At 42.9% G+C, this 27,017-nt stretch overlaps 1 protein-coding gene across 1 annotated transcript in view; it reads right to left on the bottom strand.

The window, feature by feature from the left end:
* The window catches only part of DOCK2 (dedicator of cytokinesis 2), a 407,888-nt gene that overhangs the window by 213,571 nt on the left and 167,300 nt on the right, over positions 1-27,017 (bottom strand). Inside the window, exon 27 of the mRNA XM_030829968.3 lies at positions 13,436-13,531. Coding sequence (XP_030685828.1) covers positions 13,436-13,531 — 96 coding nt within the window. The remainder of the gene's footprint in view (positions 1-13,435; positions 13,532-27,017) is intronic.

The raw sequence follows: 27,017 nt of genomic DNA, 5'->3' as shown, positions 1-27,017 counted from the left end.
TTGAGACGCATTCTGACCTCCAGGTACAGTTTCTTTCTTAGCCCATCAGAGGCCTCAATATAGCCTTCACTTGAAAAGGCTCTCATTTTAAGCAGCTCAAGGCAAATTGCTGGATGCTAAAAACGTATTTCTCTTTTTAAGTTCCAAGAAACATAGATGCTTTGTGATCATTATGCCCATCAAGCATAGCTTGCAATAAAAAGAACTAAAAGACAAATCCACACGCAACACTCCTTGCATTTGGTGAAAACCATGTTTGACCGGCTTAAGGCTCATAACCCCTTTGGGGTACTTTCATCCCAACTTCATCCCCATTTTCTTTCCACCAGTTTACAGCCTGAATTCCTACTGCTTATGTCTATCACCCCTAGTCCTGAGGTTTCCCAAATATATGATTTCTTCCTGCATCCTCCAGGATCCTCAGCCCGGGCAGAACCACCTAGAGTCTGGTTTTCTCACTGCCAGGCTAAGCCGGCTTCCCAGGTAAGTGTGCCTCTCCACTACCGGCCTCCCGTTGCAAACCCCCTTCTTCTCTCAGCTGGCCTCCACAGAAGCATCCCACCTGGTCTCCCCATGTGCACGCCCTTCCCTTTCACCACGTAGCAGCAAAACCAGTCATTGCTGAATTTAGACCTGACCCATGTCACACTCTGGCTGTCATAATCTGGCGTCCTGATAAATTTAGGAAGTCAGACTAGGTCTGTCACTATGGCTCAGGAGGTCCCACCTGGCTCTCCTGTGGAAGTTCCCATCACAGGCCCTTTCACTGTCTGCTCTACAGTCACAGTGAGTCACCTTGGGTTCCTCAGAACCACCATGCGAACACTCCCTTAAGGGTCTGTACACACTTTTCCTTCTGCCTGGAACAGTCCCCACCACACCACCCGCCCTGCCCAGTTTCCAGCTCTGCTGGGGTTTCCCAAGTAAGGCTTTCCAAGACTACAACCACCGCTGCCCCAGATCACCCCAAATACCCCTCTTATACACTCACCTGGCACCAGGACCCCTCCACCCAAGTCCTTGGCACAGCTGTCCTTGTACATATATTTATGTAATTCTTTGATGAATGTATTTCTCTCTCATTAGCCTATTATCTTCCTAAGGTAAGAATTCTGCTTATTTTTGCTCACCTTTGAATCTCCAGCACTTAGCACAATGAGATTCAAATATTTTTTGCAGGGATAAATTAAAGAATGAATTGGATTCAGTGGAGAGACAGGAAGAAATGACTCCCCGTTTTTTCCCTTATCTATGTACAGGCTCTATCTGTGCTGCAAGGAGCATCTAGCCTTCCACAGATTGGGGCCTTCAGCAGCTAATGTGGCCAGTTCTTCTAATTCCACTGTGGTCCACATGGCATTCAGGACTCAGGAACATCAAGCCACTACCATCTTCCCCCACCATTCATCTTGAATATTGACAGCCCAGCTTAACCTTGTTTCAGAACAAATTGTTTAACCTTGTTTCGGAACTTAATTAAATCCCCATGCATTTTGCACATTTTACCAAGATACTGCCTTACCGTATGAAAGAGAAAATTAGTTTTGAAATTAAAGCAGATTGTTAACTATTTTTGCCGTAATGTTTCCATTAAAATGCCAGAACTTATTACATGTGACCTAGCCCATTTCAGACAAAACGCAATTTAAAGGAGACAGGGTCTGTCTCCCTAAAGAAGCATTTGGGGCAGAGCATGTTGTCTTGGCTTAAACCACAATTAAAATGAAAAGACAATAAGCATCACACCAAAGGATTATTTACTTCAAAGCAAATAAAAGCTTTATTTATTTACCTTTTTAAAAAAATTTGGGGGGCTTCCCTGGTGGCGCAGTGGTTGAGAGTCCGCCTGCCGATGCAGGGGACACGGGTTCGTGCCCCAGTCCGGGAAGATCCCACATGCCGTGGAGCGGCTGGGTCCGTGAGCCATGGCCACTGAGCCTGGGCATCCGGAGCCTGTGCTCCGCAACGGGAGAGGCCACAGCGGTGAGAGGCCCACGTACCAAAAAAAAAAAAAAAAAAAAAATTTTTTTGGCTGCGTTGGGTCTTTGCTGCTACGCATGGGCTTTCTCTAGCTGCAGCAAGCGGGCTTCTTATTGTGGTGGCTTCTCTTGTTGCAGAGCATGGGCTCTAGGCACACAGGCTCAGTAGTTGTGGCTCACGGGCTCTAAAGCGCAGGCTCAGTAGTTGTGGCACACAGACTTACTTGTTCCGCAGCGTGTGGGATCTTCCCAGACCAGGGCTCAAACCCGTGTCCGCTGCATTGGCAGGCAGATTCCTAACCACTGTGCCATCAGGGAAGCCCCAAATAAAAGCTTTATTATCGTGAACGGCTTTCACGAATTCTCAGAATCCATAACTAACTATGGTATATTAAATTTCACTCTAATGAAACCCATAATTTTTTCTCCTGGCAAAACCTCAATATATATTTCTTAAATCTTCAGCCACACACAGTGACCTCTCATCCGTGCTTGGGCTTGGTTCCCCAGGTAGCACACGCAATGTTGTGATACCCTGGTTATGCTGATAGAAAAGCCTTCTTCCTCCTGAGCCAAACGGGCTGAGTCATTTTAACTGATGAAATCAAGAGTGGTTCACGTAGCTCTTACCCCGAGCACACCAAGCCCCACTGAACCTAATCCCACGTGCAGAGCTCCCATATGCATGATGGACAAGAGAAGTCATGTGTTTTTGTCATTGCTTTTCGTTTGCTTGTGTGTTTCAAGGTAAAAACAATATGCTTTCTTCAATCAGGGATCAAAGAGAGCAAAATAAAAGCCATGCAGAGCATCAGCATTTGCAAACTCAGACTCCGGACCTGATCTTAATTCCCGGAACTGATCCCTCACTCTTCTCCACTACTACACGACAACCAGCTCCAAGGAAACTTCTCACGTGAACCTCAGTCCATAACCACTTTTTTTCCTAATAAACAGTTATAGATTCCCTTCTCTGTCCCAGCTTACTACAGTCTAGTAAGGGGTGGGGGAGAGGGATTCTGACAATGAGCACATGTCCTTTGCTGATTCACCCATCTGGATATCATGCCCCTCCTCCTTTTGACACTCTTAATGCTGTCCTTGTTATTCTCTTATGATGATTATCTGTCTTGAATTATAGCTGTTTCTAGTTTTCTCCCTGTTTCCCAACTCTATGTAACATGTCATGAGAGTAGGAACTTCTTTCCTCCCCTTGTAAAGTCTTAAGACCAGGAAGTCTTTGTTTAATTAAAGACTTCAACGTTATGAGCCCTTGTCTGTTCCGTGTGGACCACTGCACTGGCCTTCAAAGTCTACTTTCCTTACAGTTTTCCAGCTCCCTTGGATCTAGCTTCCTCGCAGCTACCTGGGGGTTGCTCTAAGATGTATATCTGGCCATGCCACTCCAAGTTTTTCTAACTGTGCCCACCACCATCCAGGGCATAAAATTCCTCCCATAGCAACGAGGTTCTTTGCAATCCAACTCCAACCTAGTACGTGCAGCCTAACTTCCTACCACTCCACTTTCCCCTGTACCATCTCCTTGCCACCTCCTAAAACGTCAGAGGACATTACATATCAGTGGCTTAGCACACGCTGTTCCCCCTACCTGGGACACTGTTCCATTACCTATTTACCATGGGAAATAATTTTTGTTTGGGGGAATAAATGAATAGTAGCCATATTACTACTAATCATGATAATAAAGGCTCCGATTTCTTGAAGTTACAATGGGCTATTATCAAATGTTTTGCTTCCATTATCTTATATTTTCCTCAAAAAATTACCATAAGGTAGCTAATGATGACCCCTATTTCCCAGAAGAATAATCGAGGCTTGGAGGGAGATAAGTAATTTGTCCAAGTCCACAAGTATGAGATGGTGAAGGCTGGAGCTCTTGCAAGGTCTGTCAAACATGAGAGCTTGGGCTCTTCACTCCTATGCCAGACATCAAGTTGCAATTTAAATGTCAACTCTTCTCTGCAACTTTTTCTGATCATTCCCCGCTCCTGCCATGGGATTAGTCACTCCATCGTCCTCCAAGTACTCATGGTGCTTTGACCAGACTGCTGCTTATATTATCCTGGCATTTCTTTTGTCAACCCCTCACACTCACCTCCACCAGGAAGCAAAGTCCTGGGGGATAGGAAATGTCATCTGTATCCCTGGGATCCTCGAAGTGTTGATCACGTTTCCTGAGATGCTGTAAATGCTTCACATGCTTGTTGAACGAATTGGGAGAAAATATGGAGATGGACACAATCCAGGGTGGAAAGACAGACCAGAACAAGACCAGGAGTCCGACTTCAGCCCCCGATTTCCTGCACAGTTTTGGAAAGTACCTTCACCTCCACCCCCCACCTCTGTCTTCAGAATGAAACCATCTGGCTTCACAGGCTAGTTAGAAGAAAAGTGGAATTATATACATGAAAATGCTTCAGTAAGTTTGACTATCTCGTTAATTCCTATTTTTAAAGAAATAGTGTTTGAGGGTTTTTTTTTTTTTCTCCTGATTTTAAAAGGAAAGCCGAATCATTTTAGAAAGAGTAAAACTACAGAAATGTACAAATCATGTGTCCTTTAAGCAGACGATACCAACATTATTTTAGCTTCTGAACAAGGTCCCTGGGTCTGACCTCTAAGAGATCCAGAGCCTCTGGTGAGGGGCCACATTTCTTCCCCTCTTTGACCTTCAGGGCCCCATGATGGCTTTCTTATTGTTGTTGTTATATTTCTATAATCCTTCTCCATATTTAAGTCCTAGAATATCCTCACGTTATTAAAAAATTATCATAAATATTTAATGGCAACATAAATGCATCACTTATGAATGTAGCATGAATCTAGAAAAGTGGGTTCTGATTTTGAAGGATCATTGGACAGAACTGAATCCCTTGAGTCACTGAGAAGGCCAGCGCCCTGGCACGGACGACAGGGACGGAGACCTGCAGGGAAGCCTGTTTCATTCGCCGTTGTTCTAACAGGGTTTTTTCTCTGTGGGCAGCTCCATTCCCTCCGCATCCCCAGGGAAGGAGCCTCTGGATGGGATTTCTCCTTCCTGTCTGGGATTCAAGCCTTTGTGGCAGACATCTGGTGGCTGGTTTCATCTCGGGGGGCGGGGGGGGGCTTTATTTACAGCCCAGCTGTAGCAACAGCTTAATAATAACGCACGAACCCAGGTGCTATCCCAAGTCACGCCATAAAATAACTTGTAATCTGACTCATAACACTTGTGTCAAAGTAGGGAGAAGACTGTAGCACTGAAGGGGGAAAATAATGGCTCTTATTTACCGAGGGTCTGCTATGTGTTAAACTCCGTGCTGCGAGCCTTACACATGGGTTTTTACCCAGTCCTCACCATGGAACTGACAAGTAATAACCATTACTAGCCCCATTTTACAGACATGGAAACTGAGGAGCAGAACTGTGAAGTAAAGAGACTTCCTAGCTATGGAATAAGGTCACCTCACCCCTTGAGAAAAAGAGGACCAGTTCCCAGCCAGTAAAATCCTTTCAAACTCCATAACTTGTGCCCCAACCCCCACAGCCCTTAGAAAGAAATGCTGGGAGTGAGGGTGCTCATCAATGCCTAAATGGGAGACAGGCGCCAAGAGGGAGGGGATATGGGGACATATGTATATGTAGAGCTGATTCACTTTGTTATACAGCAGAAGCTAACACACCATTGTAAAGCAATTATACTCCAATAAGGATGTTAAAACTAAATAAATAAAGTTTCCGAAATTCACCAAGGACAAGAAAAGACTGGCATCTCTTCTAGCACCAGGAAACAGGACAGAAGATACAATGGAGTCTAACCTTTAAGACACACTGAAGTTACTTGTTCAAAGTCAGATCTGTCCAGCTCCACTAAGAGAAGCCAAAAGGCACTGAGATATTTGGAGGCAATTTCATTAGGATATGATGCACTGGTCATGCATCTCCTAGTACTAACTGTATGATACCCAAACTCCGTCTCTGCCTCTCCCTCTCTGGGTGCTAACAACAGCAGCCCCTGGGTGGCCAGTGGAGGCCCCAGCTTCTCTAGAGTCTGAGCTCACCTCCTCTGAAGAACCACAAGGCACATGTTACTGAGCCACGTGTGAAACTGTCACAGCAGCAGCATGTTTATTATCTAGGAGTGCTCTCTTTCCTTGTAGCAGAGGTCTGCTCGATTAGGTGGACTAGGGAGAACGCAGTGGCTATTTTAAAAAATTTAGGAACTTCATAATTCCCATCTCTGTGACTCATCATGGAACAAAAGGAAGGTCTGGAGATGAAGCTGGCATTTTTATGCTCCAGCTCTCAAACTTTGATTTGTCTAAAAGAATGCTACCACACAGGGCTAGTAAAGTATTTGGGAATTTTATATTTAAAAAAAAAGATCCTTAAGGGAAAGCCTAGCATGAAATAAATCTTTTCTCATCTTATTTTTAAAATCAGAATCTTTTAAAGCTAAACAGTGATTTGTGCTTTCAATTAGTTCTGTTCTTTCCACTCACTCCTGCAGCTTGGATAAGCGCCTGCTACATGCCATGCCCTGGGCCGATGGACAGCTTCCCCACTCACTGGCTATAAGCACCATCCACAAGACCATATCAAGCAGCAACGGAGCTACCCCAAGCTCATTATGCCATCTTTCGGTTACCAGCTGGAATTTCAGGTCTCTTGTATAATGTTTATTTTCTCTCTTAACCTGATCCCCCTCTAATACACAACATACATACATATTTACTCTTCTCTCTCTCTCTCTCTCAGGAATTTTCTCTAATTAATTTCATCTCAGGAAAACAATTTCCCAGATATGTATAGTGAAATGCTTAAGATGTCAGCTTCAAACTCTGTAGATTTGGGTATGGACTCTAGCTTTCTCCTTCCCAGGTGTGTGATGCTGGACAAGGAGCTTAAGCCCTTCTGACTACTGTTTCCTCTTTGAGAGGGGATCATAGTATTTGTCAACCTCACAGATTAAATGTGATCATATCCCCAAAGTACCATCTCCGCCACACAACGAACACTCTGGAAATGTTAACTGACATTATTATTGACATATGCATCCTCTGAAGGGTATGAATACATTCTCCCCCCATTTCCTTTCCATTTGGTCTGGGTATTCAATAACAATTCTTTTCCTCCCTTATTCTCCTAGCTTAATCATATCACAAGGGTAATAACAGTAACACTTGTATAAGGGTAATGCAAGTACCACTTAACATGTTAAGGAAAAGAATGATGGGTTGTATGTAAATAAAATAGACAGCAGAAATCTTTCATTCCTTCAGCAGGTATTCACTGAGATCATCCTGCATGCCAGGGAACCACTGTGTCCTTAGAAACGCAGGAGTGATGAAGACAGGCATTGTTCTGCAGTTGCTAGGAAGGATGTTCTCATGACAGTATGATGAGTACACAAGGTTGAAGAGAGTAGAGGTCTGATCCCAACTTGGTGGAGTGGAATGTGCGTCAAGACATGAAGGAGGAAGCGGAGTTTGCAAGGTGGAAGGTCTTGGAAGGAAAGTTAGGAGGGGTATGTTCTAGACAGAGGGAATGGTGTGCAGGGGGACGCAGAGGGGAAAAAGAGCATTCTGGGACCAAGAGAGCCGTTCCCTTGAGTTGGCACAAGTGTGGGAGGTAAGGGGCACTGGGAGAAGATGCAGGCCTAGACTGGGTGCCCTGAAAGCCACGGTGAGCAGCTGGGCCTTCATCCTTGGCCACTGTGGGGTCACTGATGCTTTATCTCCAAGAAACTGCTACTTTAAAAGACCGTGTTGGCCACAGTGTGAAGAATTAGAAAGGGACGAGAGCGGAGGCAGTGTGTCTTATCAGAAGACATAGCAGGGCACCAGTGAGAGATGGTCATGGCCAGACACAGGCTAGTGGCATCGATGGTAATGAGAAACGCTTGGATAGAGGCCTTTAGACCTAGAACAAACAGAACCCGGAGATGAGCTGGATGTGGAAGGAGGAGACTACCTCTCCTTCCGGAACCCTTTAGAATCTCCACGTCTCCATTCTAGCTGTGTCACCTTCTGTAAAACCTGCTATTTCATAAGCACCAGCATTCAAGGAGACGGAGAGTTCTTCAGATTTTATGGGTTGTTATGGTTCAATTACCAGAATTGAGGAGCTTGATCCTAAAGATATCACTGTCATCATAAAACCACCAAAATTCTACGCCATCTTAAGGTTTCTGAAAGTTACTATACAGGTCATCCCATTAGATTCCAAAGTCTAGGCAGGGCAATAGCTGGGTTTAAGGTGCTCATTATTATCTTTAAAATACCTGATGCCTAAATAGTAACTTAAGGTATTAATAGTGCAGGAGTGCATAATATGCTATTTAAAAACAGGGACTCTAGCAGTGGCACTGCTTGGGCTCAAATTCCAGCTCTTCCACGAACAAGCTGTGTGATTATAGGCAAGTTACATAACCTTCCTGTGCTTGTTAACTCACACGTAAAACATGAGTACCTGATGCAGGTTAAGTGATGTCAAACACACATCCTACTTAGCCTTCTGCCTGAAAGCAGGATATCTGCTCAATAAGTGATGGCTTTAGTATAAACACTGCTTTCTGAACAAGGTGCTGAGTCACGCCGTGAAGGTCAGGCATCCACCGACCACTTCTGGCTGGGAACACCCCACCTTCTCGTGTCCTAGACTGTCCTCACGCGTGCTCTCCGTGGGATGGGGCTGGATGTGGGTGGAGTTGGCACTGTGTCGCGGTGGCCCCTGCAGAGGCCTCCTGAGTCTTTGGGCTCACAGTGACAGAGAGTGGTCATGCAGGTGGGCTATCTGTCATTTGGGAAGTGAAGTCAGAGCTTTGAAACCCTGGCTCTCTGATGACTCAGGCATTTTCTGGAGTCTTCAGTGCTATTATGAGGTGAAGCAATGGAGGGTGGGGTGATTCCCACGTGTTTTCTTCCTTTTTGAATAAATGGCTCTGAAATTCTGGAGCTGGCCTCGTGCCAACTGCATTTACTTTTATTTAATCACTCAATAGACTCCTCTGCGAAAACTGGGGTAATTAGACCCAAAATGTATCACCCAGAGGCTTATTCGAACTACCTAAAATAAAAGCTAGAACCCAATTTCAGCAAAATTACCAGTTTGTTTCCCTTCCAAGAACTTCTGGCAGTGCTTAGGTTCCCTGATTCTGCCTATGGGACTGTCCATCCCCAGCACCAGGGAGGCCAGAGGCAGGGGATGGCCTTCTCTAGAGCAGACAGCAGCAGGACTCATTGGCGAGGGAGGGGTTCCCTGACAAACCCCCTCACCTGTGCAAACAAGCTTGGACATTTCCCCCCACACTCTGAGACCTGTGGGACAGCACAAAGTACACATGATCTGATATCAGACGTCCCTGGGTTCACAGCCCATCTTACTACTAGCCGTGTGACTTCGGCCAGGATGCTTCCATCCTTTGAAGCTCAGTCAGTCTATTCTCCTGAACAACGGGAGAGGATGACACTTACCTGTGAGGACTCAGATGAGCTCCATCACACAACAGGGATTTTCAGTCAAACTTACTTTTTTATTTTTTAACAATCTCTGAAGAGTACAAGCAGTGCAATAATAAACCACTGTGTTGCAGTTTAACTGGTAGCATATCTCTTTGTAATGTGAACATAAAATCATGGTGCATCTTACACTTGATAAAATATGACTGTAGCACATAGAAACCATTCCCTGGTAAAAATGCAAGCTCTCAGATTACTGGCTTTTTCCATTATGTGTCTGCTCGGACACCACTACCTCCTTAAAGGAACCAAGAATATGTGAAAGGGAATATTGGTTTTACAAGAGTGTTTGGATTGGGCAAAAAAAGCACCAATAACTTCAGTCAATACATAATATTTCCAAGAATCTTGCATACATCACTGTTTTCCAATCTCATCCTTATGACAGACATCACTAATCAATTCAGCACTTCTTTCTACCAAGCCAAGATGTAGCTCCGGAATCTTTCTCAACACAGTGCAACAGGGAGCCATTGAGAAGCCACCAGAGTTGGCACATAAAGTGAAATCTATTTTCTGTCCCTGACTCAGGACCTTGGGAGGCAGGGAAAGAGAATGGGCATTGGCCAAATGAGAAAACTTCCATACATGACAAAGATCTCAAAAATGATACAGTTCATTACACAGAAGAAACTAAGGTCTAGAGTGTGGAAACTTTCTCCAGCTCTCCCTTATCCAAAATGTCCTTTACCAAACCATGCTGCCTTTCTCATCATCATAGTCAAAAATCCTTGGTCATTTAAGTAAACAAACATTTATCTGATACGTTAGACTCTGGCTAAGAAAGGAAGAGAGGGCAGCAGTCATGTAAAAAGTTTTTTGCTTTTTGTTTTTGTAAACTTTCCTTCTGCTCATTTGTCACCACCGACACTTCATTGTTCAGGCAGATGATCTACAGAAAAAATCAGGAATGGCTATTTCCAGCAAATGATAATTACAATGTGCTGTGCATAAGAATCAATCCATCCTACCCCTATGGTACCTGTAATTTTAATACCTTTTATCACAACATTTCTACTCCTACAAATAAGAAAAAAAGTCACTATGTAATCCCACATAATGACACGAGAACAACCAGCCCTACACCCAATCGGGTCTTCTTGGGATTTCAGAAGAACTAGACACGTCTGGTGTTTGCCATAAATATTGATTGTTTAATATTCCAGAGTAATGAAACTAACCAATAAAAATCATATCTGGAAAGTTAAAAGTGATGGTTGGAATGGGGATCTCTCCTCCTTGCCAGATTTCAATTTGAAATGAAATTGGGGCCTTCAGCGCTAAGACAGGGACCCCTGACCTCCGAGTAATTACTTTCCAACGTCATTTTCTTTAATTTGGATGAGCTAGTTCTATTCTAAGAATTGCTGGAAAGGCCCATTTTATGAAAATGAAGCCAAATCTTAGGAAAGACCTGTTTATTTCTTCCTTCCAGTTCAGGCACATCCCTGCTCCTAGTGAGGTGTGCTTGCTACATACCTCTAGTACTCCCCACTCAGCACTCTTTATCATTGTAATTACAGCAGCAAACCCAAGAGTCATTGAGGCTAATGACACAGCTTGCAGCTTAGAATGTCTGCAAGGCTCCTGGAATCAGCCCAGGGGACAGGGAAAGTCTGAGCAGGCAATTCCTTACACTTCTCCCACACTCCCTGAGATGTGGGTTCCTGGTATTTAGAAAAAGTGTTCCTTGAAGAAGGAAAAGCAATCTAAACTGAGGGGAAAGCATGTACAAAAATATGAAGGTATGGTACAGCACCACATTTTCGGGAGTATTTCACTCATTCATTCGCTCAACAAGCATTTATTGAGTATCCACAGTAAGCCAGGCACCCTCTGGGTGATAAGGATAAAAGAATGAGTAAATGTGATCCCTGCCCTCAAAGGGGTCCACAGAATGTAGGGGGCATGAGCACAAAAATCAGAAAATCACCTTGCAAGGGACTAAGTATGGCAAGCCTGATGACTGATCGTGTTATGGCCAGATCACAGAAGCTACGAATGGCCAGACTAGTGCATTTATGCCTTAATTTGGTAGACAGTAGGGAGCCACTGAACATTCTAGAGTAGGGGAGTTTCCTGGCAAAGATGAACAGGCCAGCTGTGAGCAGTGTGCACTGGAAGGGCAAGCAACCAGGACAGAGCATCAGATAAAAGTCTCAGCGTGAAAGAGGGCCAAACTATGTTCACCTGACTATGTCGATAACACAAAGGGACAGAGAGACACACTGTACCAGAGAGAAAGGAAAATAATAATAATAGACACCACTTATTTGGTGCTTTCTATGATACAGGCACTGTTTTAAAGAATCACTGCTCTGAAGGAGAGACAGAGAGTTAAGAGCCTGCTATAGATGGAATGAGCCAAATGGATGGATGACCATCTTTAGGTCTGGCTCCAAAGAGAAGGAATGAAGATTAGGGAGGTCATAAAGTGTTTATCTAAGGTGCATTATGGGAACTGCAGATATGGAAGATTATAACTGAATAAGAAATGGTGATGCTTTTAAGGTGGAAGGACAGTAAGACAAACAACAGAGAATGATTTACATGGCTCTCTGCACCAGTAAGGCAGGAGTACCCAGCACAGCTGGCGCCCTCTAAGGATGTCACCACTCCTTTAAATGTACATAATATACAGTAAGGAACCATGCACTGACATAAGTAGGCGGAAGCAAATGGCTATAAAGAAGGTTGTTACACTTGGCTTCTAGAGATCAAATCCTTGCCAAGCTACTGTTAGAATAAACACTCAGCATGTTAAGTTCTGTAACCGTGAAGCAGGACTACAGTTATTGACATCAACTTCCCCAAACCGGCTCATACCGTACCAGTTTAAAGCAGACATCCCAAACTGACTTTCTGAGAGCTGAATCCAGCTGTTTGAGGATCATAAAATGTTTATAAATATTTTTTAGTTAGCTGCCAACACTTAAACGTCAGGAAATTTCACATAAAGTACGGGGATTTTTAGCTTCTCTCAAGAAGTTGGGAGTTCTAGCAGCTGTATGGCTAATCCCACATGGTGTCAGTCAATCAAAGCTGAGTACTACTTGTCTTCATTAAACTTTAGAGTCCCTGCCTGGTACATTTCATTCTCTCCTTCACTCATTCAGTCACTCATTCTTTCATTCATTCGTTCAACAAGTATTTATCAAGTACTTACTATATGCCAGGCACTGCTGTAGGGTCCGGAGATACAAATGAACAAAACAAAAATCCTTTCATTCTGGAGCTCATATTCTTACAAGGAGAGCCAGCCAATAAACAAATAAATAAAGGAAAATATATCTATATCTATCTATATATCTATATAATCTATAGATATCTATATCTGTATCTATATAGCTATATAAATTATATAGCTATATAGATAGATACAGATATATATCTCACTCATCTGGTGATAAGTACTAAGAAACATGAAGGAGTAGGGTGTAGAAATTGAAAGAGGATGGAGGGGTGTGGGGTGTTATAGACAGGGCAGTCAGGGCAGGGAAGCCTCTCTGATTAGATGACACCTAAGCCAAGATCTGATTAACAGGAGGGCACAAGCCCTCAGACCTGAGGGAGAGATAAGCCAAGCAGAGATGGAAATCCACCAGTGAGCTTAAGCAAAGGAGTGACACGGTTGGACATGCAACACTTACAAAAGCCTTCTCTCTGGTGAGAGAACCTTCCACCAGTCATAGATGAGGAAGTTGAGGCTCAACTCATCTGGTACACTCATCCTGGTAGACAAGTTCTAAGTCTAATTTTATTTCAGCAACTTGAGTTAACGCTCATGTTCTCCCAGCCCACGCAGGAAAAATCTGACCCATGTAGTCCAAAACAAAGCAACAACTGGTGCTGAGCATTTGACGAGACCTGGTATTCCAGAAAATTCATTCCTTGACCCAGTTTGAAATGCTTGACAAGAGGAAAAGATCTACTCACAATCAGAACGTGATCCCGCCCCATTGTGATGACTGTCCGGTTCACCGTGCGAAGAAGCTGGACCATGATTTCTTGGATGTGGTGGTAGGTGAAGGCCTGTAACACAATCAGAGACATCTGTGTGACAATCAGGACATTGTATCTGCACACCTATCCCAAAGGACATACAACAGTTGTCAAACATGGTGATCACCAAGATCACTGCCACCACTACCGTCAGCATCAACATCAGCACCATCATCGTCATAATCACTGTCGTCCTCGTATCTCCATCGCCATCACCACCTGGCTTTGAGCACCAGGAACTTCACTAACCACCTTAAATTATAAGTCAGTGATTAAGAGCTTAAGCTCTGGAATCAGAAACTTATGGTTCAGAATAGTAACTCTGTCAAGAACTATTGTATTATATTGGCTGAGTTACCTAACTTCTATGAACCTTGGTTTCTTTATCTGTGTAACAGGATCTAACCTGGAATAAGGAGGGGATTTGATGCAGGAAATTGGCTATACAGGTGATGAAAAAGCTGAGACACCAAAGAAGGTAACTTAGGGATTAGCAACAGCAGGCGGCCACTGTCATCCCTAGGCTGCAGAGACAAATAAAAGGAGGCAGTGTTTCTGGAGCCCGGGACTGGGGTTATGTGATGGAAACTGTAACATGAGAGAGCTTTGTGCAGTAGACACTGCATTATCCACCTTGGAGGAAATCCACCATGAGCCAGGTTGTAACATTTATAGGGTTCTGTCCACTTTAAATCCAAGTCCCTGAACCTTGGGTAGGACTTACCGATGCTTTCTGAGCATTTTTTGGGGTAGGCAAGGGTTTCATGCATGTTTACCTACACCCTCAGATCCTTTTACCGGCGCAGACTTAAGGCACAGACTTAATGCATACCTGGGAGAGTGGTCATGGCTAAGAGGAAGGCCCTTGGGATTATAAATTCAGTAGCTCTGTGTCTGAGTTCCAGCTCTGCCCTTGCCAGCAGTGTGTCCTCACTTATCATCCTAACCTATCTGAGCTTCAACTTCCTTATCTATAAACTGTGGAAGGTTCTCTCACCAGTCTTTCAAGGTTGACGTGAACATAAAAGTGACACATGCCGTGGTGGAAAAATACACTCGCCTAATTCCACTGCAGGAGAATCTGTAGGTCTGAGACAGATCCTGGACATCTGTGATTTCTGAATTTTATGTGGGTTACTCTGATGACTGAGAACCATGACACAACACAGTAAAGCTCTGGAAATGAAGGCTTGTATTTGGGAACATCCTGTGACTCCAGGACCTAACCAGACCCTGACATCAAGAAAGTGATAAATAAATGGTGGCTGAAAAAGCAGACGACCACTCACTCATTCATAAGTACCTTATTAATCTTTGCTGCATTCAACTTAACTGTGGTTTCTTTCTTAATGTAACGAATGAATGGAAAATAGATTCATAGTTGGGGGAGGGAGAATGAGATAACAAAAGAAGATGTGCTTATTAAAAAATTCCCTCCCCTCCCAATGTGCTTTCCATGACTACTGCACCCAAAGACGAATAACCCAGAGCTTGCTTTCTCTCTCTGCCCCAGACTCACTTCTTCTGTATGTTGGCTAATCTCCGATTCCCCAGCCCTGTGGAGCTCACCAGAAGAACCTCTGCCACCAGAGCTTCCATCAGAGCATATATTTTACAGAAACAATTTCTCATGCTCCATTAAATCCATCCAGACCTCAATGTCTTGCTAGGTTTGAGCTCCCCGCACCATCCAGCCTTTCCCCACATCTGGCATTTCCTCCTGATGCTCAGTGGTGGGCAAGAGAAAATTGCCCTTTACTTCCTGGCTGCAGGTGAACTTCTCTCCCGACTTCCTTCCCGTTTGTTTCTTCGAGTCTTTTTACTGACTTACAATCTCGTATTTCTTGCAATATATGAGCGTGATGCTTATGGTAATAACAACAATAGCTAACTTTCTGTGAGTTCTTACTAAGTGCCTGGCACCTCGCTAAACATTTTACTTCCTCTCACAACAAGATTGACGCTGTTATGATCGCCATTGTTCAGATGAGGAAACTGAAGCCAGAGAGGTTAAGTAATTTGTCCAGGGTCACCCAGCCAGACAGTCAGGGAAAAGAATTCAAGCCCAGAAGTCTGGCTCCAGAGCCTGCTCCTCACCCAAAGCCCACCCAGGCTGACTGGAACATGAACACAGATCTCTGGTTGTTACTTTGGAGCTTCACTTGCCTCTTTCCATATGTCAAGATACATAGGTACCCTGCCTTCAACTGAGCCAACTTCCAACTGCCTTCAGTGACTTCTGACCTTTTCTTTCCCTTCTAGAAAATCTTCAGTGCTTTTTCTCATTAATCCCTTACCTTCTCTTCATTCCTTTGCAGTTTCATCAACCTAAACCCACTGCAAATGTATGTGATAGTTTCCATTTCATGTTATTTTGTTTTTCAGGATTACATCTCTTCTTTTACCAACAGAGATAATAAAACCCTGTTCTCTTGCCCTCCTGCCCACTGGTTCTTTTTAATAGTCATTTCTTCTTAGTCCAAAGAGTAGCAATTAGACTGCTTGGGAAGTTTGGTATTTAAAAGCCGAAAACTGACAAATTCAATTCATTTCACTCTGAAAGCTCCCAATAAGGGAGGCTGTGTAGCAGAGTGTTCTGGGATCAGACCGATTTGAGTTTGAATCTCAATTCTGCTTATTTGAGCTGGCTGACCTTGAGCAAATTACCTTTCCTCTCTGAGTTTCAGCTTCTTTATTTATAAAATGTGGCAAACAGTAGAAACCTCAAAGTACGGGTTTGAGGAATAAATAAAGTACTGCAGGGAAAGCCCTTGATACTAAGGACTGTCACGTAGTAAGCCTTCAATAAGTGGTGGCTGCAACTCACGTTCCCCTAGGTCTACAGCAGCATTCCGGCCGGGCTTGCAGATTCCCATCACGTAGCAGAGAGTGCAGCAAAAGGCAATGCATAATCTAAACTCTGGATGATATTGAAATGCCGTCCAAAGAATGTATAGCACGTATGCAAATGGAAAACTTTCAAGATGATAAACCTGTGCGAAGCAGTAAAAATGCAGCCACAAATCACCCGCCATTCATTGATCCACTGTCAGGCAAGTGGAGGGAACCTCCAGGAAAGTGTCTTCCGGGCTCGACTAAACAGTCAGTGGCTTATAATTGAAATGACAAAGTCAGTCTTCCTATTATGGCCCTGGCAAAGGAATTAATCCATCCAACCTAAACACACTGCAAATCGTAGTGACTTTTTCCTTTTAATAATCATAGGCTGTGAGATCTGGAAGGAACTTGGAGTCCTTTCTTTAAATGAAATCTTATCCATAAACCTACTACACAACATAGTAAAAGGAGAACTCGAAGTGGGTGGGGCAACCCCTGTCTTCCTAGCTCACCCTAGGCCTGAAGCCAGCCCAAGGCTTTGTAGGACGAGGTTCAAAACTACTGCTTTCCTACAGTATTTCCAGAATTGTGATAGAGCATGCCATATATGAGACGATTTTAAGTAATAATACGCAGACACAGCATTTCCTAACTTTGAATCAAATTATGTGAAAGGTATCCCCTTCTTTCAGTTTTTTCTTTAACCCTTTCAATAACACCAAGTAGAAAAATCTCTCTTTGGCGCTAATATGTTTTTAATACCCCTTTAGTTCATGCACGACTCCTTTTTTAACAAAGAGGAAAGTCCTCAGGTTAGAGTAGACAGTACACAACAGAATCTAGTTAGAACTTAATAAAATTGTTTCATTTTTATTGTGTTTATTTTTAAAGCTATATTTATGGCAAGTGTTTAGGGAAAATATCCAAAACTTGGAAATAAAGCAAAACGAGGATGCATGGTTTTTATTTTATTTATTTAATTTTTGAGCCTACTATTTTATTTTTTTTGAATTTCTGAATTTTATTTATTTTTTTATACAGCAGGCTCTTATTAGTCATCCATTTTATACACATCAGTGTATACACGTCAATCCCGATCTCCCAATTCATCCCACCACCACCCCCACCTCCTGGTCACTTTCCCCCCTTGGTGTCCATACGTTAGTTCTCTACATCTGTGCCTTAATTTCTGCCCTGCAAACCGGTTCATCTGTACCATTTTTCTAGGTTCCACATATATGCGTTAATATGCAATATTTGTTTTTCTCTTTCTGACTTACTTCACTCTGTATGACAGTCTCTAGATTCATCCACATGTCTACAAATGACCCAGTTTCGTTCCTTTTTATGGCTGAGTAATATTCCATTGTATCTACGTACCACACCTTCTTTATCCATTCCTCTGTCGATGGGCATTAGGTTGCTTCCATGACCTGGCTATTGTAAATAGGGCTGCAATGAACACTGGGGTGCATGTGTCTCTTTGAATTATGATTTTCTCTGGGTATGTGAACAGTAGTGGGATTGTTGGGTCATATGGTAGTTCTAGTTTTAGTTTTTGAAGGAACCTCCATACTGTTCTCCATAGTGGCTGTATCAATTTACATTCCCACCAACAGTGCAAGAGGGTTCCCTTTTCTCCACATCCTCTCCAGCATTCGTTGTTTGTAGACTTTCTGATGATGCCCATTCTAACTGGTGTGAGGTGATACCTCATTGTAGTTTTTTGTTGTTTTTTTTTTGTGGTACGTGGGCCTCTCACTGTTGTGGCCTCTCCCGTTGTGGAGCACAGGCTCCAGACGTGCAGGCTCAGCGGCCATGGCTCACAGGCCCAGCTGCTCCGTGGCATGTGGGATCCTCCTGGACCGGGGCACGAGGCCGTGTCCCTTGCATCGGCAGGCGGACTCTCAACCACTGCACCACCAGGGAAGCCCTCATTGTAGTTTTGATTTGCATTTCTCTAATAATTAGTGGTGTTGAGCAGCTTTTCATGTGCCTGTTGGCCATCTGTATGTCCTCTTTGGAGAAATGTCTATTTAGGTCTTCTGCCCATTTTTTGATTGGGTTGTTTTTTTAATATTGAGCTGCATGAGCTGTTTATATATTTTGGAGATTAATCCTCATGGTTTTTAAATAGAGCATTTCTGTTAAGCCCATACTGGGGGGAGAGGAGAAATGTGCTCTTACCCTCTCAGGAAACGTACCTTTATTTGATTAATCGTCTACAATTGATTACAAACCAGAAATATCATAGCTACATAAAGATGGAGGTTAACTTGTAGAAAAACGACCAAATGTGATTTTTTTTGTTTTGCTTTTTGCTGGTTCTCTAAAGGTTCTACTGATCTGTAGAATTCTGTCTTACATGTAAGGACAATTTTCTATAAGCATCTCTTCTCCCACAAAAAAGTCAAGAATTCTAAATACTTTTGAATCAGCTCTTTCATTGTTCAGCTTGTTCTTCCCTAGTTTATCAAATAAAACTTTGATACATGCTCACTATCTAACTGTGTAAGATATTTTTAACCGTTTGAGGGCTCTACGTTATACAAGTGATGCTGACTACTTAATGGCAGTGATGTAACTTTCTTTATTTTTATCAAAGTTACAAATGTATGTAGTTTAAAAACATTCTCCAAGGTTCATTAAAAATACAAAACAGCAGTGCCTCACCTTCTCCTCCCCAGGGGAACTTCTTTACTTCTTTTAGCTGACATAGTTGTTATTTTGGTATTTACGACCATGTTGCCAGTAACACACTTGCATTACTTCTTTTATAAGCAAATGTCTTCCTCTTTCTGGTATTATCTGTAAACCCTCCACCATATATAAGACAAGGATTTCACTGTTGTTCCCCGCTCTGCCCCATTAGGCCCTGGCATCCTTCCCATTTCTCCTTCTTCCCATACAGCTATACTGTAATTTTGGTTTGATCAATAGTTGGTGTTTAAAATGTTTTGTAAACTATGACCAATTCCCATTTCTTGTACAACTTTTCATTTCCCAAAATGAGAAAAGCAATTTTGGGGGAAAAAAATCAGATATTCCTTTTAGTTCTTCGGATGATTGTTTTTAAACTATCTTTTCCCTAATTCATGATTGCCTCTTCTCCTATTTTTCAAAATTCTCTCTGCCTATTTTTAAGTTTGCTTTGCCTCATGGAGTCACTGTTTTCCTCCAGGTTACTCGTCTTCTGTTTGCCTGTTTTGCACTCTCTCTTTCTTGTTAGAGTTCTTTCTTAGTTCTCTGTAACCAGTGGTGGTAGGTCACATTTCAGTGCGGGTGACTCGAAGGCTGTTTGCCAACTCTGGGCATAGGAGTAGAGCTTGTGGTCTGGGAGCTTCACTGCAGGGTGATCTGGCTGGGACAGTTAGGAGGAGAGGCTCAAGTATCAGTATATACAAGTTTCTCTTCTGGATCAGTCTGGGCTGGTCGGATTACACAGTGGAGAATTCTCTGATTTCTCTTGTCTGAAGGGTTAAGACCTGGCTGCCAGCATTCCAGGAGCTGAGTGGGAGGAAAGTGCTGGAGCCTTCAGCTTCCAGGATGCATACTTTGGTTAAAAGCTTATGTTGAGTATGGCATCACTGCCTTCGATTTTGCCTGGTGTACGCTACTCCAGGTGCCCGCTGTTTTATCCTCTTTATAGAATAAACCTCCAGTGACCCAGATGCATGGAGTCAGGCTGCTTCTTACACAGATTTGCAACTGATCCTACTTGTTTGAACTCCTCTCCTTCCTCCCACCTCCAGCGGCACCCGGTACTACCATTACCTGAAACTTTGAGGGGACTCTTTGCTTTAGAATGGAAGAGTTTTCAGCTTTCCCCACTGCTGGCTTATGAATACCCTTCTTGGGTCTGCTGTGTCATTTATTACTTTTCCACTTGATATCTACTTTCCTTTTAAAAAAACTCCCTTTAATATTTTTCAGTAGGTTTTTAACAGGGAGCAAAATATATAACTGTGTTTCATCTACCATCTTTTCAGGGATTTCTACCCTAACATTTCATGTTTAAGTGTTTATAAGTGAGCTGATTTAATCAGAAATATTAAAAGTACATGGGATAATGGTTAAATAACAAAAAAATGAGACTGTGCAATACAAACGTCTGAAGTTTTGAAAAGAGTTCTAACGCAGCTCCTAATTTTACAGAAAGAAAAACTTCAATTTTTTTTTTGGAGGCGGGTGTGATAGTATAAGGTCATGTGACCAGTGACAAGTCGTGTCATTACAGCTAGAATGAAAAATCAGTTCTGCTGAGCAAGGTCCAGCCGACTGTTCCCTCTGCTCCAGCATGCGAACAGTCTTGGTCCTTGTGTTCATGCCAAGGACAATCCCAGCTCCTCTTTTCAGTATTAAGACGAAGGATACCAGGTCACAGCTACAGAGTTAAATCCAACGACCTTCTTTGTTCGTTTAGCAAAAGAGAAATAATGCATATTCTGACCATGACATCTATGGCCACTACTATTCTTCTCTGCTCTGTGTTCCTATATAAGTCTTTTCAACCTCGTTCTGATCTTGAAGGCACCACAAACACTCACCTAGAAAGAAAATACACTAAATTCCAAAAAACAGTACCAGCCATCACCTAGAGCAGAGTCGCCCTCTCTCTTTTTATGGCTCCTGGAGGTGATGTGATTTTTCTCATGAGTTCTGGGTTTAATGCTAGTTTATTTCCTCCTGTGTGAACTGGTTTCCATCCTGAAAGACTTGACTTCACTGCACAACAGCTCATTGTGTGAAGCAAGCGACAGAGGCAGCTGCTGACTCAAGAGAAGTGGGAGTCGGGGTCAGTGCAGTCAGGCGGGGGGGGCTTTGCTGCACCCTATCATCTCTGCCTCTCCTACCCACTGGACCACACCGCCCCCCCCACTTCCCAGGTAGGACTTGGGCAATGCCTTCATGTGGTCATGAGTGTCTGCACCGTGGGTTAGCTTTCTCTAGAAGGGGAGAGTTTGAGTTGGTGGTAGGGGGAGATAATAAAGGAAAAGAAGATGTGAGTTCTCATTCTCATGCTGCTGTTACCTGACAATCTTGAGGTCATCCTATAAGCTAGGAGCTGTGCATGTAGACTTGACATCTATGATCTCATTTAGCTTTTTAAAAAAAATCCAGTGAAGCCCCAGATGTGAAATATGAGGGTTAAGAGAAGCTTAGTCACTTGCCCAGAAATTATCCACTCACTGCGGGGCAAGCCTGAACCCAAGCTCAGCTCTGTCTAATTCCACACTCTTTCCCTGATACGAAGTGCAGTGGTGCTGGGAGGTGGGAGATGCTTCAGGCCCTCCAAAACCTCTCTGGCAATGATTCTCAGGGTTACGAAAATACAGAGTCTCTCCTAGCACAGAGGTTATGGAGCTACCCCTAATTATGCTCCTTTCTTCTGTTGGTCAACCTTACATCTCTGAGCCTCGGTTTCCTCATCTGTACACAGGCATAATCGCACCCACAGTATCAGAATTATCTTGAGAATCTCATGGTTCTCTGCAGGTATTTCTAACACTGATCGCTAGTATTCTTTGAGCTTTCACTACATGCTGTGCATACATTACCTTAAGGAATTCTGCAATCCCCTCCCTATGAAATGCAGGAAATACTTCTATTATCCCAGATTTACAGATGAGGAAATAGACTCTGGCTGTGGTCACACACCATGTAAATGCTGACGCAAGTTCCAGCCCAGGCCTGTCTGACTCCAGAGTCCAGGCTTGTAACTGCCACTGGCTCCATCTTTTAGGATCACAGAAATGAATGGATGCGGCAGCACTCTGTAGATGATAAATCATTCAGCAAATTTTTCCAAAGTAGATAATAACACAAACATTTGTGTGCACAGCTGTTTATAGCATATTGTATTGCTTATAAGATCCAAATGTAGAAAGCAAGATAAATGTCCCCAAATCAGGGATCCTATTATATAAATGATGGCTTATCCACACAGTGGAGTAGGAGAGCATAGATATTCCTTGATCTGGAAAGATATCCTTAATATATCAGTAAAAGGAGACTACAGAGCACCACATGTGATAGAAGCCCACTTATGTTTTTGAAAAATATTTTCTATGTCCAAAAGGTCTGGAAAAATGCATAGGAAATCATTAAACAGGGAGAGGAGGGAGAGATGTGAGATTAAAGGGATAATTTACTTGCTATGGTTTGTTGGACATCTTCACAGTAATCATGTATAGTAACAAAGAAAATAGAACTATTGCCCAATTGGAACAAAATGAAAGTCAGTCTACACACCTAAGGAATCATATTACAGAGGACTGAGTGGATACCTATCAGGGACCGCAGTGTGCTGCAGGCAGCCCTGTGTTCAGAGGCGAGGGTGCTTCCCCTCCTGAGAGCTCCCACCCTGTGCTAGCGTGGCCATGGAGTCTCAGTGCTCACGTGCTGGAGGGCTGTTGTCAACGTTACCGAGCGGACAGAGAAGAACTACAAAGTCACGTGGGTTAACACTTTTGTAGAAGGCGCAACTATGAAATATTTTATTCCATTTATCAGATGCTTTTAACTTCCATTTCCTGGCAGGTGAAAAAAAAATCTACTTAAAGCAACCAGAAAAAAAAAAAAATGACAAAACCATCACCTCCCACAGAAAAATCCCATTGTGCCTAGAGAGAAATGTTGCTTTTATTCAGATCCTGCAAGTTGCTCTGTGGGGCTTTTATTACAATACACTGAAATCTACAACCTACAGCCTAGAGTGGAAAAAATGAACCTCCCAAGGTCTATGAGGTTAATGCTGATGAATGGAGGCTGGTTGGAGCCACTTGTGAAGATGTACCTTGGAGACGCTCCACTTTTGGGTTTTGTTCTTCAAAACAGGAGGAATCTATGGGGACTGTGTAAGGAGAAATGGATAAGGAACACAACTAACATCTGCTGAATTCATACTACGTGCCAGGCAATGGGCTACGTGCTTTGTATTTATTATCTCACCGCATCTCGACCAAAACCCTGGGAATAAATATTACCCTATTTTAAGATGTAAAATAAGATCCATTCTAATCTAACTATTATTACTGTTCAGTATATACCGAGCACTTAATATATGCCAGATACTATTTATAAGTTCTTTACACGAATATCTCAGCTAATTCACAGAATAATCTTATCAATCTACTACACTGGCTCTCCCCATGTTACAGATGAGAAAATTCAGAGGTTTATGAAACTTGTCCAAAGTCACAGAACTGTAGGTCGTGGAACTGGATTTGGATCCACGTCCCCTTGGTTGCAAGGCTCCTGTGTTGTATACATGGCTATTGACAGCAATTTTGTATTGTCTGTAATAGCTAAATGTAACAAGGAAGATAAATATGCAAATGGCCTGCCAGAAATGGGCACCTTTAAGGTCTCCACTGTAGAAATGGGGTCTGTGAACTATTTATAATATTTTTTAAAAATTAACAGAAATTGTACACTCACTCGTTTTCAGTGTTATTACACTGGCTTAGGGCAATGTCAAAATTCCTTATGTGAATGAGAATAAGATAAACTCCAGATAGGAAGGCTGTTTAATTCTGCTGGTTTAGAAGATTCAGAAGGCGCTTATATATTACCCTTTTTTTTAATGAGTAAACAAATTATCTAATGTTTAATACATTTTGCTTGTTCAGGAGACAATGTATTTTATGCCTCCATCAGAATATGGTAAGGAATGGTGGAAAAAACCCTGGTGGTGAAGATCTTTGTTCCTATTTATCCAGAAAGTCATTCAAATATGGTTCCATCCCTCCATGTCCTGATTACGCAGTGAGCCTCCTCCCTCCATTCCTGTGCTCCTCTCTCTCTCCCCTTCCGCTAGCAGTCTGGCATTTCTCTTCTGCTTCCTTCTGCTTTGTGCCTCTGCTTTGTCACCAGCCTTCACCCACCATCCTGGGATGGCTTTAGCCACAGGCAAAGAAGGTACCTATTCAGACCAGAATGATTCTCCCCCACCCCAAATGATTTCCCAAATATACCTCCAACTATTTGTTGATATTTGAGGTTCCATGAATAAAATGTCATTCTTTGACTGAAGGCTAATTCTCTCCTGTTAAAATGAGGCCCCGAATGAGAGCATTAGAATACTAGACCATAAGCCCCTCTGAGGTAAAAGTCATAACATATCCACTCCTACCTGACCCCGCTTCATGGTTGAACAAATAGATTGTGAATCACCTGTGAGATCCTTGAGGACAGAGATTAGGTCTGTGTCATTATTTTAGGTTCAACACCTAGCACAAATATCTGACACACAAGAAGTAATCACCACATTTTTATTAAGGGGATGTAGATTTCGTTTAATTAATTAATTAGAAAAGCAAATACGAGATGTCAGATAACTGTTGTAGAGAGTAAGGAGAGATTGTTAGATAAGGGGATGAAATCAGAATGTCAAATCTAGAAGCTTCTGGGCGTGGACTTCCTCAACTGTATGGGCCACACAGCTTTACCCTACACAAATGACTAAGGGGTTCTTAGACAAGCTGAGAGTGGAATCAAAATACATACACAATCTTCTAACCTCCTTCCCACAGTGAAAATGTCCCTAATCCTCCCGACAAAGAATAGAGATACCAGACAGCTCATCTGGCGGTGACTGATCTAGTTTCCTCAGTAGGGTCTCCCCAAATCAAAACTCTACTGTCCTCTTTTTTTTAATGGACTCTCTGCCCCACAAATCCCTCCCAAATCAGGCAGGCACAAAACTGAGCTCAGAAACAGGTCTCATGAAACATCCCAGGATCCTGTGTCTCAGCCAGAATTCAGAGCCCTCGCTCACTGACAAGTCTTAAAGATCAATTAGGCCAGAAACGTTAGAAAAATTACCACCAACAGGAGGAGACTTTAAAATCTTACCCTTGAACCTCTGTTGCTTGGCCTGGAGGGGATGGAGGAAGTAGGCCAATCTTAAATGCAAGAGAACTGGCCGGAAAAGAGCAATAAGTCTGAGGAGTGAATGTGCATCCTCTGATCTCCATGTGCAGTTACACAGACATCGATGTTGCCTTTTCAGTTAAGAAAAACTCTCCCTGGAAACTCATCTCTAGAAGGAACGAGCAATACAAAACTTGTGCCGCTCTCCATGGTGCTGATAAAATCCTTCCTCCTAGAACAAAGGCATTTTCCTCATCTGGAGAAGGTGGAGTCCAATCTCTCTCCCCCTCCCTCTCTCTCTTTCTCTCTCTCTCCCCTCACTGACCCCCAGAGCATGTGCATGTGTCTGTTTTAATGTTCATAAAGCATGCGTGATTTTCTTCACTGTTCCCAAATTGTAATGATGATTTCAAATATTTTTAAAGTTCTATCACACAGCTAATATTTACTTTCATCCCCAGCCAACTCTTTTCAGAAAGTTTAGGTTGTGTGCTTCCTCCTCCCTCATTATCTCTCTCTGACCACTATATATCTGCAATAAATTTGAAAGAGGAAGAACTAGTTTATTCTTCTGATTTACTCCAAAATTTCCAATTTGATCTATGGTTTCTGGTGGCTTTCTGGAAAAGAAGGCGGCCATCTATTTCCTGGTCTCCATAATATACTCAGTGCCCTCCACTTTAATCCCTGGCTCTGATCCTTCCCTGACCAGCTGCAAGCAGGGAAGTCCTTCTTCTGAGTATTCAGTCCCTTTTTATTCTCAGCGAGCGAGAGTCTAGCATAATTCATTAGTATAACCAATTCATCTTGAACGAAATGCAAGTGTTTAGTCCTAGAAGTACATTGAGTTCCTTTCTGGTAAGTGTGTAGCATCTAGAAGTAATCTTCCACTCCCAATGCTCCTAGTTCTGGGGTGATTTTAATCTTCCCATAATCACAATGTCATCACGTGGCAGAGTTCACCTCACTTTAGCCTTGGACTGCAACCAGCTCCTTCAAGGGGTTGTCTTTTGTGTCTGGTGTAGTTTTGCTTCTCCCAGGTCCTAATCCAGCCACCCTTGGTCAGCTCATTCTTCCCACAGAGAAGAACCTGAATGCCTTTAAGAGCAAGTTTTTACCTGTGTCTGCGATGCCCTTCTACCCATGGCCACCTGCCAATCAGGTGACTCAGCAGTCAGAAAACCCAGCTCAATCATCACCTTTGGGAAGCCTTTTCTGACTCAATCACTCTAAACTCCCACTTCACCCCAGGCAGGATTAGTCGTTGTTCTTTTTGGGTGCCCACAAAACCTTACTCATACTTCCCAAAACTAAGGGACCACATATTTCAATTCTGAATGACCAAAGTGCGGTATCTCCTTGACACAGAGGAAGCTCAAAGTACATGAATAAATATATAAAATCAATGTGTCAGTGAATAGAAGGATGGTTGGACAGATGGATGGAAGGATGAATGGATAGATGAATGATATTGCCTAAATTTACATCTTATCAATTCAGAGTCTGATGCAAAATATCAGATGTGTTATCTATTCTCAAAGAACAAAGATGCTGACAGTTTCTTTCCTTCTTTTTCTTATATGAAGACACCATCTCCTCTTCTTTCACTTTTTACCCTATAACTAAGAGGATGTGGTGTTGTAGCTTGCCTTTCAGAATAGGTTTCAAGCAGATAAATATTTAGTCTTTTAGGGGTCGTTTAGAAGCTTGGAAGATTATAACTACTCCTCTCCAACCTTCCCTGAATCGTGCCATTCCTTGTCCCCAGATATAAAAACATCTCTTCTGTTCCCTAAAGTTTCTG

This window comes from Globicephala melas, chromosome 3 (assembly GCF_963455315.2).
Source record: "Globicephala melas chromosome 3, mGloMel1.2, whole genome shotgun sequence".
NCBI classification, from domain to species: Eukaryota; Metazoa; Chordata; class Mammalia; order Artiodactyla; family Delphinidae; genus Globicephala; species Globicephala melas.
The sequence above is the reverse complement of the archived record's forward strand: the minus strand, read 5'-3'. Positions and strand labels throughout refer to the sequence as shown.